At 40.6% G+C, this 16,468-nt stretch overlaps 2 protein-coding genes across 4 annotated transcripts; one reads left to right on the top strand and one right to left on the bottom strand.

Annotated features, from left to right (window-relative positions):
- Window positions 1-74: 74 nt before the first annotated feature.
- On the bottom strand, window positions 75-3,906 carry eif4ebp3l (eukaryotic translation initiation factor 4E binding protein 3, like). Its single transcript, XM_061726381.1, has 3 exons — window positions 3,489-3,906; window positions 1,958-2,134; window positions 75-615 (listed from the first exon to the last, which is right to left on the bottom strand). Exons 1-3 carry the CDS (start codon window positions 3,619-3,621, stop codon window positions 587-589), a joined length of 339 nt encoding a protein of 112 aa, XP_061582365.1. The 5' UTR covers window positions 3,622-3,906; the 3' UTR covers window positions 75-586.
- Window positions 3,907-6,437: 2,531 nt separating this feature from the next.
- On the top strand, window positions 6,438-15,993 carry acsl4a (acyl-CoA synthetase long chain family member 4a). Of its 3 annotated transcripts, none has more exons than XM_061725788.1 (15): window positions 6,438-6,523; window positions 8,578-9,116; window positions 9,206-9,383; window positions 9,497-9,606; window positions 11,087-11,225; window positions 11,332-11,482; window positions 11,615-11,738; window positions 11,863-11,934; window positions 12,055-12,194; window positions 12,293-12,465; window positions 12,574-12,648; window positions 12,746-12,934; window positions 13,078-13,192; window positions 14,025-14,182; window positions 14,321-15,993. In XM_061725788.1, the coding sequence occupies exons 2-15, from the start codon at window positions 8,760-8,762 to the stop codon at window positions 14,476-14,478; spliced, it is 2,139 nt and encodes a 712-aa protein (XP_061581772.1). In that variant the 5' UTR covers window positions 6,438-6,523; window positions 8,578-8,759; the 3' UTR covers window positions 14,479-15,993. The 3 variants fall into 3 exon arrangements, with proteins under 3 accessions (XP_061581772.1, XP_061581774.1, XP_061581773.1); XM_061725790.1 differs by having other exon boundaries at window positions 6,447-6,523; window positions 8,669-9,116; XM_061725789.1 differs by having other exon boundaries at window positions 6,486-6,523; window positions 8,574-9,116.
- The last annotated feature ends 475 nt before the right edge of the window (window positions 15,994-16,468 follow it).

Raw genomic sequence — 16,468 nt, 5'->3', positions numbered from 1 at the left:
TATCTCATTTATACAAATGATTACGTTTTTTGCCACTGGTCGTATCAAAATGAACGAAAAAAGGAGACACAAAATGGGAATTTTTCAGCCTTTATTTGAAAATGTACATTTCAATACTCCTTCCATACAAAATAAACTCAGAGCTGATTTTGAGTAGGCCCCCTGATTCTCAAACCCACAAAAGGAAGTTGGCCCTCCTTTAACAGAATTGAGAAAACAAAAACTGACATTTGAAAAATCCCTCTATACATGTCTTAATGTAATAACCCCCCCCCACCCCCAAACTTAAAAAAAAGCAACAGGCTACATAGTACAAATTTCTTATTTACAGAATATTAAAAAAAAGGTTAAATCAAAGTGGATTTTCCAATCCTGCATTTTCTCCGGTGTGAGTGAGCAACCAAACAATTATGCCATCTTTGTCTTAACACATACTTTTTCCCCCCAATAAGGGTGAATTCACCCTACATTTCCTCACAAAAGAAAGTGGATAAAAAACAAAACAAACCTTTATATAATGCAGTATAGTCAATGACCTTTACGAAAGTTTAAATCAATGACTCTCCACAGGAGGCAATACTGGTGCTCAGATGTCCATCTCAAACTGGCTGTCATCTGTTAAAAGAGGAACAGAAAAGTAGGTTAGATCCAAAGGGGGGGGGGGGGGGGGGGGGGGGTTCTTGACCATTTGTTTTTCTGCCTGAAGATAACACCTCTTTAACAGACCACAGAAACAGAACAAGCCAACGTTCTTATCAAATTGGTTTTTGGCGGGGCGCAGCTACAGTTTGTCCTGTGTTTACCAAGAGGCTCGTGGGCAGGGGAATAAGTAAGTCGACTCCAACTCTCATGTGTGCTCAGATGGGAATAATGAAGGAGATGTGTTTTTATAAATGCACACTTAAGAGCTTAAATTAGGAAAAAAACAAAAAAAAAATAAAAAAAAATATAATATATATATAAATAAATAAATAAAAAATCAAAATCAAGGGATTTTAAACCTGGCTAGAAGAGCTCATCAGAAATAATCCAGTCAGCACTGTGACTGTAAAGTTACCAATTGAGACAATGTTTTCATCCTCAGTTATAGGAGCAGACAGTAACACTGCATGATTACTGTAAGCAGCTGTTTGACTGTAGCTGCTGGCCCAGTTGTAGGTGCTGAAATCCCAGTCATACTCAAGAGGTCATACCCTCCGAGGGACTGAATAACACAGCATAACTGCTGTCACGGCAAGAACTGCACAACTGCCAGATAACGCTCTGAACAACATAATAAAGAGGCCGCTGAGAGCATATTAGATTAAGATATGCCAACTTTACTCAATGGGATCAGTTCTGGGTGCCCGTTAGTGAGATAACCCTTAACTATGAGGGCCACATTTGCTGAAAATTAAGAGGATTAGTAGTAGACTGAAAAGCATCCACATCCAATGTGTCGGAAAATAAATAAGAGAACCCTGCTATGGATATAGAGGACTGTCTCAGAAAATTAGAATATTGTGATTTTCTGTAATGCAATTACAAAAACGTCATACATTCTGGATTCATTACAAATCAACTGAAATATTGCAAGCCTTTTATTATTTTAATATTGCTGATCATGGCTTACATCTTAAGAAAACTCAAATATCCTATCTCAAAAAATGTGAATATTCTGGGAATCTTAAACTGTAAGTCATAATCAGCAATATTAAAATAAAAGGCTTGCAATATTTCAGTTGATTTTTAATGAATCCAGAATGTATGACATTTGTTTGTTGTTTTTTTAGATTGCATTACAGAAAATAAAGAACTATCACAATATTCTAATTTTCTGAGACAGTCCTGTAAATAAAGAGTCATTGGCAGGCACATTTTAACTACAAACTACAGGTTCTTCAATCAACTAAGTTATATTAGCGACATCTTCCTAGCCACACACACACAGAAAAACAAACACTAGATCAACTTTTACCAGCAATATCCTTCTCTTCCTCCTCTGCCTCCTCTTTGAGGTCCTGCAGTTTGCCGATGGGGTGTGTGGCAGGTACCGTCACCCCCGGTATCTGGGGGAGACAGCATGGGGGGGTCCTGGCAAGAGGGGAGTTCCGGCAGTCCAAGAGAAACTTCCTGTCATAGATGATGCGGGTACCTGTGTTGGATGTGGAGATAAAGATAACAGAGTTTGATCTCTACTACACAACCTTCAGATTTTACATCCTTTTGTTAAGTGATATGAATAGTCTGAGGAAAAACACTAGCACCTCTGTAAGAATAGGTGGGGGATTAATAGTTCTCTTGTGCAAAAAGGTTTGCGATAAACACTTAACGGACCATATTTTGATTGACTAAATGTTTTGATGCTGCTGCAGTCGTGACCGGATTAAAAGTTTTACATGCCACCACTAGAAACAAAAACAGGGTCATAAAAGACTTGCTGGGGAAAGTCATATCAGGGAACGACTTAGGCGTGACCTGTCGAGTTTGAGCTTTTATGTGCAATATCAGCTCAGCCTTCTGCACTGCAAAACATGTTATGCAATGACTGAGTTTTGAACAGTTCATCCTGGACAAAGGGAAGCAGGGGAGAAGGAGGGAAGGAGGGGTAGAGAGAAGTGTGGGTATCAAAGGGGGCTGGAATCCACTGTAGTGTCCAAGCTATACATGAGAGGGGTGTTGCAACATGTGCAGGGCAGTGGAAATCAACATCCTTCCCTACAGTGTGTATTTTTACATACATAGCCTATGCACTTAAACTCACATCCTACTCTCTAAAACGCCTCACTCCCCACCCCTTTTTAAACTGTACAGCGCGTTCTCTGCAGCTCCCCAAACCAGGGCCAATCACACCGCTGCACTGGCAGCTCCGCAACTACTCCCTCTAGTCACGGGTTATCCAGCCCTCCGTGTTATTCGAGAAGTTTGCGATGTAGCAACGACTAATTTCTTAGAAAGCGCATATCAATTTGTCATGTGGAGGCCAAAAATTAAGACCCCTGTATGACAAAAACAGTAGATCCAAACCACCACCCTCCCATAACTGTGGTTTCTGACGTGTCCAGAAGCGCACATCTTGCCAAACTGCTTATGCCAAACAAACGCAACCCCTTCAACAAATGTATTTTGTACCTTAGAGTTGTTTCCAATGTAGAAAATTCTGTATTTGAATAATCAAAACAACATAAGTTATAATCACGTGCCATTATGTATACGTGCTACCATATTATTTGCAACTTCTCGCGAGAGTTTCTTTCTTTCCATGTTAAAACTCGAAATACAGAAGCGTCTAAGGGTGATTTATGGTTCCGCGTTACACCAACGCAGTGCCCACGGCGTAGTACGGTGCGTGTCGCCGCGTACCCTACGGCGTAAGCTCTGCGTCGATTTAACGCGGAACCATAATTCAGGGTTTAGCCGTCACATAAAAGAAAAAACATTTTCATAACATCTTCAAATATGTACATGTTTCAAAAATGCAAGGTAGGCATAACATGTGTTGGTCTTACCCCCGGGCGTGGTGGAGAAGAGCGTCCCTCCGGGTGTCTGGCTGTAGCAGTCCGGCAGCTGGGACCAGTCCTTCAGGGTGAGCACCTTGGTCGGGATTGGGCAGCTTTTAACTTGTTTTGCACCAGACGACATGCTTGCAACCAAGTGGAAACTAAGACAGGTGGATTTACAGAAAACCTCTCGGTGGGTTCGGGCTGTTTTTTTTCACTCAGCTATAAGTTAAAGTTTGAACACTGGCAGTAAAGTAAATCCTACGCAAGTCAAAGTTGATAAATCTGCGTTAAAACGAGCTCGGACTTCAAGCCTGATGGTGCCAGTCGCGACAAACAGCGTCCAAATGCCACCATGTGCTGTATTTGTAGCGCGCACAGCTGCAACAACCACCCGTGATGTTTTTGTGCAGCAGCGCTGGAAACACGTGGGGCAACAGTTACGTGATGCGAATGTTTTGATGTAGAAGGTGGGCCGCAGGGGCGGGGATAACACGATCGCTCAGTCTGTTCTGCAGCTCCGCATGAATGAACACGTCTTTCAGTCTTCCAGCCTAATTAAAGATACATTTTAATTGTAATATCTGTTTTCTCTACAGCTATGTGTTCCGACACATATCTGAAAATGAACTTGGGGAAACATAAAAATGTGGGGCTGCTCTGGTTAAAAAAAACAAGCGCATCTTCCGCTCCTTGTTAGTCACTGGACAACACTGCCCTCTACATGGGCTTACATGGTCAGAACAGGATGTGCACGTTTCACACGAAATGCTCGTATCAATTGCACCAGCATTGTAAAAGATATCTGTCTTTGGTGACCCAATTTTCCATGATGAAGTCATGATGAAGAAAATATACTTTTTGTACAAATATTTGCATTTATATATGTATATGTACATATACATTTGGACTAATTAGGTTTGTGGGAGTATTCGTACAATAGGCTATAAAAACATTTTTTTTTTTTTACATTTACCAATATACAAATACTGATGTGGTATTTATTCACATCAAACACGGCATGAAAACCAGCTTCACGATAAGGACATGTTTTGAAGGTAGATTACTGTGATGAACATACATTTTACTTTGCCTATTGAAATATATATTTACCCTGTGACCCTGAAAAAGAAAAAGCTGGTACAGATAATTTGTATGCTTGCTTGCACAGTTGTTGAGAAAATACGTTATAAGAAAAATGTACAGACTGCAAACCAGATACAGAACATGTCCGTACAGTGTGGCACAAGGAGACTTTAAGAATAAGAAAGAAATCAAGAACTAAGTAAAATGTTGCATTGTATTAAATGGTTTCTATACAATTCATTTTTTTTTTTTTTTTTTTTACTGTTTGTATGTGCTTATTTGATATATTGTATATCACTGGTATGAACGCTTCTTTGTGTTTAAAGCAATGTGGCAGTGACACACCCGGCATTGACAATGAATACAAGACTTAAAAACCATGTTTGTTGAAGGGGAGGAGGAGTTAGAAATAGAAACGTTCGCATATAAAGGACATTTTTATTTTAATCACTCTGAGACAGAAAAATATTGTTTTAGAAATAATTTTATAGACCTTGAACATAATATTCCATTCTGCTTTTCCTCTTTTTAACCACTAGAAGGCGACATTGGCATACATATATTTGGTAGGCCAATATTTCTTCAAATACTGTATTTTTTGCTTCTGTTTTTATTTTTCGACCTCGTAAACTGATACTTAAATCCAAACGGACAGTACGCTGTGGTGTACATTTTGGACATAAACTGAAAACAGGAGGTTATGACTGTATTCTCAGTGACAGTTCAGTTAATCCTATGTTTGCAATAGCCGACGGATGTCCGTTTGCGTGCAGATTGTCTCTTTCCCAAGTAGTCAGCAATGTTCCAGTTTTCATTTTACCTGTTCATCAAAATATGTCAAGTTGGGTTAACCCTAAAGAGCTGATGAATATTGTTCTATTAATAAAATTGAAATATCTCTCCATTATTTAATGTATATATACTGTATTTACTATAATACTTTCTGTTGCACTTCTGATTGGATGCCAAACTCTGTACTTGTGTACATGTGTAATGGCAATAAAGTGGAATCTAATCTAATCTAAAACACGATCGCTCAGAAACAAAAAATATTATATAATAATAATAATAATAATAATAATAATAATAATAATAATAATAAGCTGAATATATAATTATACAAAGCTCAGAAAATGTCATTTTTTTATTTTTTCTTGAAGCACGTACATTCATTTCACAGAAACTGTAGAAGTAATTTTCATATATACATCTATCAAACACAGCTTTTACCCAACAGCAATTACCACTCTTAACAAATGGAGCTAATGCGCAATAACAAAAATGATTGTATGTTGATGAAAGTTTTTGTAATGTGTGTAGTGTGGAGGGGTGAAAAAAAACAAAAAAAAAAAAATATATATAGATATATATATATATATATATATATATATATATATATATATATATATATATATATATATATATATATATATATATATATATATATATATATATATATATATATATATATATATATATATATATATATATATATATATATATATATATATATATTTATTTATTTGTTTTTACTTCATTTTATTTTTTTATTTTTTTTAGTTACTTTATCTTTTATTTATTTTATATGGTGCATTGACTGGAAAGCACTTTTAATTCCGTTGTACCTGGTGATAATGACAAAAAGATCTATCTCTATTTATCTCTATATTCATGTCAGTTACAGATTTTAAGAAAATGCGTCAATAACAGGACAAGTCACGTTACCAACATCTGACAGAGGCATCCTGTCATTTTGAGGACGCAAGAGTAAAAAAAAAAAAAAAAAACGGGGACCAACGAGTGCCAGTCCGCTCCGGCTTGTGATTGGTGGAGAGACGTGGACTCAGATGACGTCAGGTTCCGGCGTCTCGCTGCTCAGCAGAGGTTACTGCCGGTCAGTCTGAGCCGCGCAGCCCGGCTTCATCTGCTTCATCTGCCTCATCTGATCATCTAGGAGGGTAAGAAAGCCACGAGCCTAGCCGCTTAAGCACGGTATCACTCACAAGCTGAGAAACCTAATCGTATTAACGCCTTTTATCCGCTTGTGTGTCTCTGTTTGACTTAATTTGTGGGGACAACAGTGAGGTGCTTAGCCCGAATTATGGTTCCGCGTTAAATCGACGCAGAGCCTACGCCGTAGGGTACGCGGCGAAGCGCACCGCTATGCGTCGGTGTTACGCGGAACCATAAATCATCCTGAACGGCTGGCGGTTGTTGCTCAACAGCAGCAGCTGCAGCAGCGACGCGTGGCGGCTTTTGTCAGCCTCCCGTCCTCATCCCGCTGAATAAACCACCACCAGACAGCCTCACAAATCATCTGCTATCATCAGGATACGGGGACATTAATGCGTCTTGGTGTTTGGGCTTCATCCGAGTTTTTATGATGTGATGTGTTTGAACCAGATGCGATACTAATGCCGCATTCCATTTGTCCTCGGAAGTGGGGATTTCCCAATTCCCAGTCGGAATTTTCAACTGGAACGCCCCTCGAAGTGGGATTTCCCACTGGGAAAGTGGGAGAGTCTTCACCACCCCGAGTTCACATTCCGAGATGGCTGCCCCGGTTGTAAACAGTAGAAGAGAGCTCTGTAAAAAATCGTAGCAGTTCATTCTAGTTTTGGTCACACTAAATCAGTCGTATACAAGTATTGTTCGGCATATATATGCTGCTATAGTGTAATTTACATTTTTCATGTGGTATATGCGAACTACAAACTTGTTTACCTACTTTGTAACTGGAACACTGATAACTCGGCTGTGACGTCATTCCCAGTTCCGAGTTCCGACTTCTGAGGTAAATGGAACGCAGCATTAAACAGCTCAACGTAAAGGCACACGTCAAATGAAGGCGACACGTGTGTGTTTTCTTTAAAACCACGTCATTAGTTTGAATTTTCTCCCACCAGAACAGGTTTAATGTTAAAACAAAGTGTTTTCCGGAGATCCTACCGCTCCCACAGGTGTGTTATCGTGAACAGGAAACCTTCCCAGTCAAACACTGCATTCTTCATCCATTTATTTATTTATCTTACTCCTACTGCAGCTAGTTTTCCATGGAGGTTTTCAGAGGTGTTGACGCACACTGGACATGTGATTCATTGGAAGGTGAATCAGTGTTTGTGGAGTTAATGCCACAAGGATGAGCAGTACCAGTTACACAATTTAGGGGAGGAATAGTACGTCAGAGTTTATATACAGCAGGATCTGCTTTTTATCCTGTTCAGATTTGTTGGACTGCGTTCTTTTCTCTTTGTTGACATGACACAACATGTCATAGTTCCAGAGAGCGCAGCTGTGCGTGAGACTAAAGAGCCGTCTTGTGGAGATGTAAGCAGCCATTCAGCCTCACGGCACAGTCAGAGGGGCCGGTTTTAACTCCTCTCACCCTCTGTGCTGTTATGCCATTAACAGACCGAGTTTGCACTAAAGTGACCTTTCCCTGTGCATGGAGTGGGGTGAGCCTCAAGAGTACTGTCATTGGTTGTCTGCAGCTCGATCCCCTTCAGCGTTATCCATAGGGCCGTTGTCATTGGACAATAGCCAGTCAGAGGGGCTTGTGTCTCAACCCTGCATCATCCCCTACTGACCTTTCAGATAACCTGTTTCTTATTGTACGAAGGCAGGTGATTGAATCAAAGGGAGGGGACTCTTTAGTGCTGACTTGTTTTCTCTCAGACGTCTGTACATGTATGCATGCAGCTCTGATGGACAGGAGAGGGAGGAGGTAAGCTTCTGTTCATTCTTAGTTTAGTCTCTAAAGATGCAAGGCAATGTCTTAGGTCAGAGTATCTCGCTCTTATTCACAGACACCATTGTTTTTGTCAGTTCTTTTGCTCCGTGAACTGTGGGGTTGGTACAACTCCTCACAGCTTCCTCTGTGACATGGCTGTGGTCATGTGACTGCTGTTTGGGAGAAAATAAATCCCAATTTGTAAATCTGACGTATGAATTATCTGTGGCTAATGGTCATCTTTTCCCCTTTTTTTTGTGTCCATGTCTTTGTGTCAGCTAGTTTAAGCGGTGGCAACAGTTGAACAGTTGTTTTAGCCCCGCTGCGGTGGAACCATTGGTGTGTGCGAGGCCTTTTACTCTTCCCAACCAAGACATCTGTCGTGACAGTCCTCGGATATTTTTGGAAACAGTGGCCAATCTCGACCTGCCTGACCAACCGTTGCTTCCACACAATCTCCCAACATGGGTGCCCAGCTAAACTCCACTCTCCAGTCGTTCCTCTTGTTTCCGATCCACCTCCTGATATGGCTGTACTCCGTCCTCTCATTCCTTCCTTGGTACTTCATCACGGGAGCCGGCCAAAGAAAATCTCTGTCCAATCGGATAAAGGCGCGATCCACGTCCGGCTGCCGGGAGGGCCCGTACCGCTCTGTGGACCACTTTGATTCCCTGGCTACGGAGGACTTCCCGGACAAGGACACCCTGGACAAGCTGTTCAAGTATGCCGTGCAGCGCTTTGGAGGAGATCACTGTCTCGGCACCCGTGATATACTAAGTGAAGAGAACGAGATACAGCGCAATGGGAAAGTTTTTAAAAAGGTATGTTTGGTGATTCGTACATTTTGTTCTGTGACAGATGCAAAGTTAGAGGTCAAAAGGATGCTACAACTGACCCTTTCTCCTTCTAGCTGATCTTGGGGGAGTATAAATGGCTTTCCTATGACGAGGTGGACGCCATAGTGGATGAATTTGGCTGTGGACTGGCAGCTCTGGGGCAGCAGTCCAAAAGCACCATTGCAATCTTCTGTGAAACCAGAGCTGAGTGGATGATTACTGCCCAGACATGCTTCAGGCACAACTTCCCATGTAAGTAGCTTTTAGAATGTCATTTACAATAAGATAACTGGTAGAATTATAAATGTGATATCTGTTGTTTATATATGTTATGTTGTCACTCAGCGGTATTTTATTCATTGCAGTGGTGACTTTCTATGCCACACTGGGAGAGGAGGCGATTGCATACGGGCTCAACGAGACCGGCGTTACACATCTGGTTACCAGCACGGAGCTGCTCGAGACTAAACTGAAAGTGAGTTAATCTCCTAAAGTGAATGTTCAGAACAACTCTCCCTAAGAACAAGGAAAAATAGTGATTTCAGTGCTCTGATAGAACTTTTCTAACTGTGTAAGTGGTCCTAAGAAAAAGATCAAATAGTTAATTATGAAGTGTAATGTAGAATATTGTCCACAGATGCAGAAGAGACTAAACATAGGATATTCTGAGATGTATTTAATTAAAAGCAAATTCGTTTTAATATTAAAGTTGATTGCTTTAGCACATTTTGAGAAATAATCTGAAAAGGGTTATTCTTGCAGACTCGTTCAGAGAGTGTATATCCATGTTTCCAGGCAACAGCAGTGTGATTAAAATTTAGAATTGCCTCCAGAATCCCGATGAGTTTATACAACAAAGTTGACGGTGCTTAGAATTCATAGTTAATGTTAGATTTTTAATTTTTTGTAAACGCTGACTATGTGGACCTGTGATAAACTGCTGACGTGTACTGGGCGTACCCTTGCCATTCACCTATAATGAGCGGGGAATGGCTCCTGCAGACCCGCGTGACAGATGGGTATAGAATAGGGTGGGACGATACGGGTAACTCACGATTCAATACTAAGGCGATATGTGGTCCACGATAACGATAATATCACGATACACGATATCTACGATATTCAATATATTGTAAGAAATTTCATCAACAATATATCAAGATATATGTGACTGAAAAAGAAAAAATACCCATAAAAAGGAAAATGTCTGTAGTTATGCATTTATTCAAAACTTCATACAATGTACAAAGAAAGTGCATTTGTATAGAGCCTCACTGCCTCCTAGGCTTGTAAATGTAAACACTGTACAGCTGGACAAATTAAAGTGCATGAACATTAATAACATGTTTTATATAAACCAGGACAGTGCACTGCTTTGTTTCTAATACTGAAAAGTCAGTAAGCAACTTAATTTTGCATAGTACCTCACTGCTTCCTAGACAAATTAAAGTTCATGAACAATAGTGCGGTGACAACCGCCTAAATCCATTATGTGTGTTGTAATAAAATATCGATATTTGCCGTCAGTTTATCGATTATTTATTGCGACAGAGAGCGCAACAATATATTGCAATATCAATTTTTTCCCCACCACTAGTATAGAAAATGGAAAAATCGAAACTATTAAGAAAAGAACAAAGCTATTGGCAACAATTGTTTCTATGTTTTAAAGATGTGATTTTCAACTAAACAAAATCATAATTTTGCCTCCTCCATGTCGCAGAACACCAATAGTGACCGACTAAGCCAGTTCTATGTAGAGTATTAAGAAAAGCCCACAAAGAACAGTAAAGTGAAACCAAAAAAACAACATGGCAACAGTTGAAATGTAAAATGTGCGGTTTTCAACAATTTCAACAAACTAGTTTGTTACAACAAATGCTTTAAATAACCGATTAAAGGAAGGTTGTGTAATTGTGCATCCTGTTGTAATATGGTTTGCTTTTCCGGCTCAGAACGTCCTGCCACAGATCCCCAAACTGAAGCACGTGATCTACGTGAACCAGAAGAAGATGAGCACAGACGGTTACCCAGCAGGAGTTTCCATCCACAGCATGCAGGCGGTGCGAGAGCTGGGCACGCGACCAGAGAATAGTAAGTATTTCTTACTCAACCGTGGATGGGCCATTCTGTCAAAGTTTGGGGTAAAAATATCCACATACACAGTGCAACATGAAAGACTGCTTTACTTGTCCTACAGTGCAGATGGACGTTGTGAAGCCCCAGCCCTCTGACCTGGCTGTAGTGATGTACACCAGCGGCTCCACAGGCCGGCCTAAAGGAGTCATGATCGTCCACAGCAACCTGATTGCAGGAATGACGGGCCAGTGCGAACGCATCCCCGGACTGGGGTGAGTTGTTTTTATTTCTTTTTTTTAACAGACTACATGTTATCCTGTAAAGTAAGGAACTACATGTGCATACTGGATGTATATGAAACTATTCTCCTCATTCTTTTTCTCATACACACTATGTTTTGGCAGGCCTGACGATACCTACATAGCCTATCTGCCCTTGGCTCATGTTCTGGAGATGACAGCTGAGATCTCCTGTGTCACATATGGCTGCCGGATCGGCTACTCATCCCCACAGACGCTGTCAGACCAGGTAATAATGAGTAACACATGGTTATTATTTATTTATCTTTCTTTCCTATTTCTGTCTGGGTGGGTGTGGCTCATTATACTTAAATTATAAATAATGAGTTATTTTTGTCCCCCGTTTCCTTTAGTCCACTAAGATAAAGAAAGGAAGTAAAGGAGACTGCTCTGTGCTCAGACCCACTTTGATGGCAGCGGTGCCTGTAAGAATATTTCCTTTTAATTTTATCTTCTTTATCTACATAACTTATTACTGTTTTTTGGTAATTAAGTCTCATTTTGAATTAAGCACCTGGAAATCTTGTATGTTCTCTCCTCAAAAGGAAATCATGGATCGCATCAACAAGAACGTGATGAGTAAAATACAGGAAATGAGTTACATTCAGAAGACGCTGTTTACTCTGGGCTACAATTACAAACTGGAGCAGGTCAAGCGGGGCTATGATGCACCACTCTGCAATTTGTAAGAAACCAGTGTTTCCTTCTACCCTTTTACTGATGTGTCATGTTTTTCGTTTCATCTTCAAATAAAACTTTGTTTTTTTTTGGTTTTTTTTGCAGCTTGTTGTTCCGTAAAGTGAAGAAACTGCTGGGGGGGCAAGTGAGGATGATGCTGTCCGGAGGAGCTCCTCTCTCCTCGGCCACTCAGAGGTTCATGAATGTGTGTTTCTGCTGTCCGGTGGGTCAGGGCTACGGCCTCACGGAGACATGCGGCGCTGGCACCATCACAGAAGGTATGGTGGCGTTTTTTAAAGTAGGAGGTCTGGTTGAATAATGTACCATAATGCAGAGAGGCTCATTGATGCTAAAAGTGAGAAATAAGACCGTGTGTCATTGTGTAGTTGCAGACATCAGCACTGGTCGTGTCGGAGCTCCTCTGATTTGCTGTGAGATCAGACTCAGGGACTGGGCTGAAGGTAGGCATACAAACACGGTGGCAAATGCTGCATTCAGGGAGCAGAAGGGGAAGTATTTTGATCATGTGAACTGATTTGTTCTAATTTTACCACTCAGGTGGATACACCGGCAAAGACAAGCCACATCCTAGAGGGGAGATCCTTATTGGCGGTCCCAATGTGACCTTGGGTTACTACAGGAACGAAAACAATGACAAGGACTTTTTTGTTGATGAAAAAGGTCAGAGATGGTTCTGCACTGGAGATATCGGAGAGGTTTACCCTGACGGCTGTCTACAAATAGTGGGTGTGTATGATAATAATCTAACCTGTGTCATCAAAACACAAATTCTGTTTCCAAAACGCACTGTTTGTAGTTTCTACATCCACAAATTCTACACTCCACTTGATATCCAATCTCATTGACCAGTTTTTTCTCTTCTCATTTAGACCGCAAGAAAGACTTGGTCAAGCTGCAGGCGGGGGAGTATGTGTCTCTTGGTAAAGTGGAATCTGCACTGAAAAGTTGCCCCCTCATAGACAACATCTGTGCATACGCTAACAGGTGAGGAAGCTGCCTTCCATCCAAATGACAAACAAAATATGGAACTGGGCTTCATCCGCTGCTTATGTACGCTGGCAGTAAATTCAAGGATAAACAACCAGCTGCTTTTTCAAAAACAAGTTCTCTTTTGTATTCATAATGTTAGACAAACAACATGTACTCTTTACATATCTGACTTCTGTTTGCATATCCAAATCTTCTGCAACAGTTGTAAATGATAAACGCTGCCTTGAAATGCAGATACAATTACTTGCTATATCACCTTTCACAAAAACCCACTGCTGCTTTTCATTTAACCTTGAGACTCAAATTGTTTAGTTGCTATTTATTCAAATGTTGGGATTCACATCCCAGAGATAAAAGTAAAAAAAAGTATTTCGTTACAACCATGATTTCAGAAAAGATGGGAGCTTGTATAAGAGCTAAATAGAAACAATGCTATTATTATTATTATTATTATTATTATTAATTCAAAGAAACACATTAAATAACCCTCTTTAAATTCTTGGGTCATCGCTTCATCTAAAAGTGACTGATTCGACTTAAAAAAAGATTTTGAGGTTCTAGTAGCCTTTTATTTAAAGTGTAGACAAGAAGACAGCATGCAGCAAAGGGCCACAGGCCGGGACCGCTGCGACCGCTGCAGGACTGTAGCCTCGGTACAGGGGCCGCTTGCTTTAACCACTGGACCCCCAGCGGCCCCTGATTCCACATTTTAATCACTGGTTTATCTGATTATTTAAACTGCAAATGCTCTCAGTTCACTTCAAATAACCCATGATCTTTTTATCAACCCTTTTTTTTTTTCTTTCCCAAATCTTGACTGTTGTAGCGAGCAGAACTACGTGATCAGCTTTGTGGTTCCCAACCAGAAGAAGCTGACGGAGCTAGCCAAGCAGAAAGGCATGGAGGGATCGTGGGAGGAGATCTGCAAGTACCCCGGCATGGAAACGGAGGTTCTGAGGGAGATCAAGGAGGTTGCTGCTAAAAGTAAGACATGAACACACTTTTAAATCTTACTGCTGTCAGAATTTGAAATGACTAAATATCATGTACCTGTCATTTTGAAATGGGAGAGAAATGAATTACTCCAATGTATTAAGCATCTTCGTCCTCTTCCTCTTCTAGTTAAGCTGCAGCGGTTTGAGATTCCAGTCAAGGTGCATCTGAGTCCTGATCCGTGGACCCCAGAGACGGGTCTTGTTACAGATGCATTCAAGCTGAAGAGGAAGGAGCTGAAGAACCACTATTTCCAGCACATAGAGAGAATGTATGGAGGGAAATAATCGAGTTCTACTCACAAGTCTTGCGTCATCATAACCACTGGATGTGTAAATAGTTAGCCCGGCTTCACCAGACGAATGCACAAATAGGAACTAGTCTGGAAGTTAAGATTAATTGAAAATTCCTGGAGTACACCCACGACGAGTTAAAACAATAGGAAACATGTTAGGAAAATTAGCAAGTGGCTGCTGAGTAGATGAAAGTATACCGTCCAGAAACCACTCACATGTTAGTGGATTAGTATGTTCCATAAGTGCCTCAGCGGCGCTCCCGTTCACATAACGTGTCAAACCTGCCCCGTGTCGGATCGTGACTGGTGAAGATCCCGTCGGACGGAAGGAGGTCCAGAGATTCTCTTCCAAAGCTCAGAATCGTCCGGGCTCCCAGCTAGTACATAATGGCCCTGGTACCCAGCTTTTGGCTGTTTTTGTATATCGCAGGCTTTCACTTGAAAAGGTCTTAAAGACAAAAGCTGTAAATAGTTGTAGCTGTTGATCCACATGTGCTGCTTTCTATTTATCTTGTGTGTAGAGAAGCTTCGTGTGAGAGGTGCACGGAAGCTGCAAGTCTTATTTTACCGGAGGGGTTACGAGATATTTACAGCACCTAACTGCCATTCACTCCTTTGTGTTTCCACTCGCTTTGACGCGTTGACGATGAAAATACCACTGTTGTCCAGATGTCACTGATTCTTTGTTGTGGCTTCCACTTTAGAGAAAACTAATATTAACAAAGGTCATTATCAAAGCGGCGTGCTTTGCTCCTTTGAAGTTGGAGTACTGATGTTACTGTGCCTTCAGTCTGCAGTACTTTTGTAGTAGTGTGGTCGTAAGAGTCAACTAGATTAAATCAAAACGATTGATGCATTTGTTACACAAGTGGCTGAAGTGCCATGTTACGTTTACATGAGATTTTAAGAGTAATATGCTCACACAAAGATACGCAGACATGGATTATCAACAGGAAATATGAACTGAACATGTCCGTTTTATCCATTTTTGTTTCGTCAGTTTTGTTGTATTTATGCTTTTTTTTTTTTTTTTTTTTTTTAATGTTTTATTTTTTTTGTTGGGGAACGAAAAAGACCAAAATGTATGAACAACTCAGGAAGATAAGTAAATGTAAGAAGTGAAATTGTCAAAGGGTTTGCTTGTATAGGAATGATTTCAGAGTTCTTGTGGGCACCTTTATTTATTTGAAGCAAGCATGCTTTACTACTAGAAAAGAAAAAGAAGCTTACTAGATATAATCACTCCTGGCATACTGTAAAACTGTGTGTATTTTACCTCAGTTAACGGGCAAATGTACATTATCAAAAATGATCTGAACATGAGTGTTAGTTTTCATATCATAGGAGTGTTTTCTATGTATTTTTCCAAGTACTGTTTGCTTACAGGTTTTAGATCACTGGGCCGTGTAGACTGCCAGCCACCACGCAGGCGTTACTCATCTGGCATATATTGCTCCCATCATTATGGCCACATACCTTGTTCAGCATTTCAACATTAAAAATCTTTTCGTATTAATGTTGCATGACTTTCTTTGGAGGGGGGTGGACATCTTCCAAGCAGACAAACATAGACTTTGCACGGATTCAAAATATGATTTGAATGCTTGAATTAGTAAACTACGTCATGAAGTAAGTACACAACTACTGTAGCTGATGTGATTACCTCACAGCCCGGATTATCAGCTGTGGAATGTAACTACCGTAAATCAATTATACCAATTACTGATGAGCTGACAAGGGATCTACTGTGGCTGGGGTTATTTGTGTGACCTCGGTGAGCCTCTGTTCATGTTAATCAGTATGGAAGAGGGACTTGTAACACGCCCTGCACTAAAACGTGGATTCATTCAGTCATTAGTTGTCCTGCATTAGTCAAACATCCGATTTCTAACCCCTTCTTATAGTATAGAATAGAAGACTTTATTGATCTCCCAGAGGAGAAATTCAATCGTGCAGCAGCCAAACGCACACACGCTCAACGG

Source organism: Cololabis saira, chromosome 7 (genome assembly GCF_033807715.1).
Source record: "Cololabis saira isolate AMF1-May2022 chromosome 7, fColSai1.1, whole genome shotgun sequence".
Classification (NCBI taxonomy): Eukaryota; Metazoa; Chordata; class Actinopteri; order Beloniformes; family Belonidae; genus Cololabis; species Cololabis saira.
The sequence above is the reverse complement of the archived record's forward strand: the minus strand, read 5'-3'. Positions and strand labels throughout refer to the sequence as shown.

Excerpts from the sequence above, each read along its gene's own strand:
- acsl4a (XM_061725788.1), top strand. The coding sequence starts at position 8,760 with ATGGGTGCCCAGCTAAACTCCACTCTCCAGTCGTTCCTCTTGTTTCCG. Across the intron at positions 9,384-9,496 it reads CTTCAGGCACAACTTCCCAT|TGGTGACTTTCTATGCCACA; the intron begins GTAAGTAGCTTT and ends TATTCATTGCAG. Across the intron at positions 11,935-12,054 it reads CTTTGATGGCAGCGGTGCCT|GAAATCATGGATCGCATCAA; the intron begins GTAAGAATATTT and ends TCTCCTCAAAAG.
- eif4ebp3l (XM_061726381.1), bottom strand. The coding sequence starts at position 3,621 with ATGTCGTCTGGTGCAAAACAAGTTAAAAGCTGCCCAATCCCGACCAAG. Across the intron at positions 2,135-3,488 it reads CTTCTCCACCACGCCCGGGG|GTACCCGCATCATCTATGAC; the intron begins GTAAGACCAACA and ends CATCCAACACAG. Across the intron at positions 616-1,957 it reads GGAAGAGAAGGATATTGCTG|ATGACAGCCAGTTTGAGATG; the intron begins GTAAAAGTTGAT and ends CTCTTTTAACAG.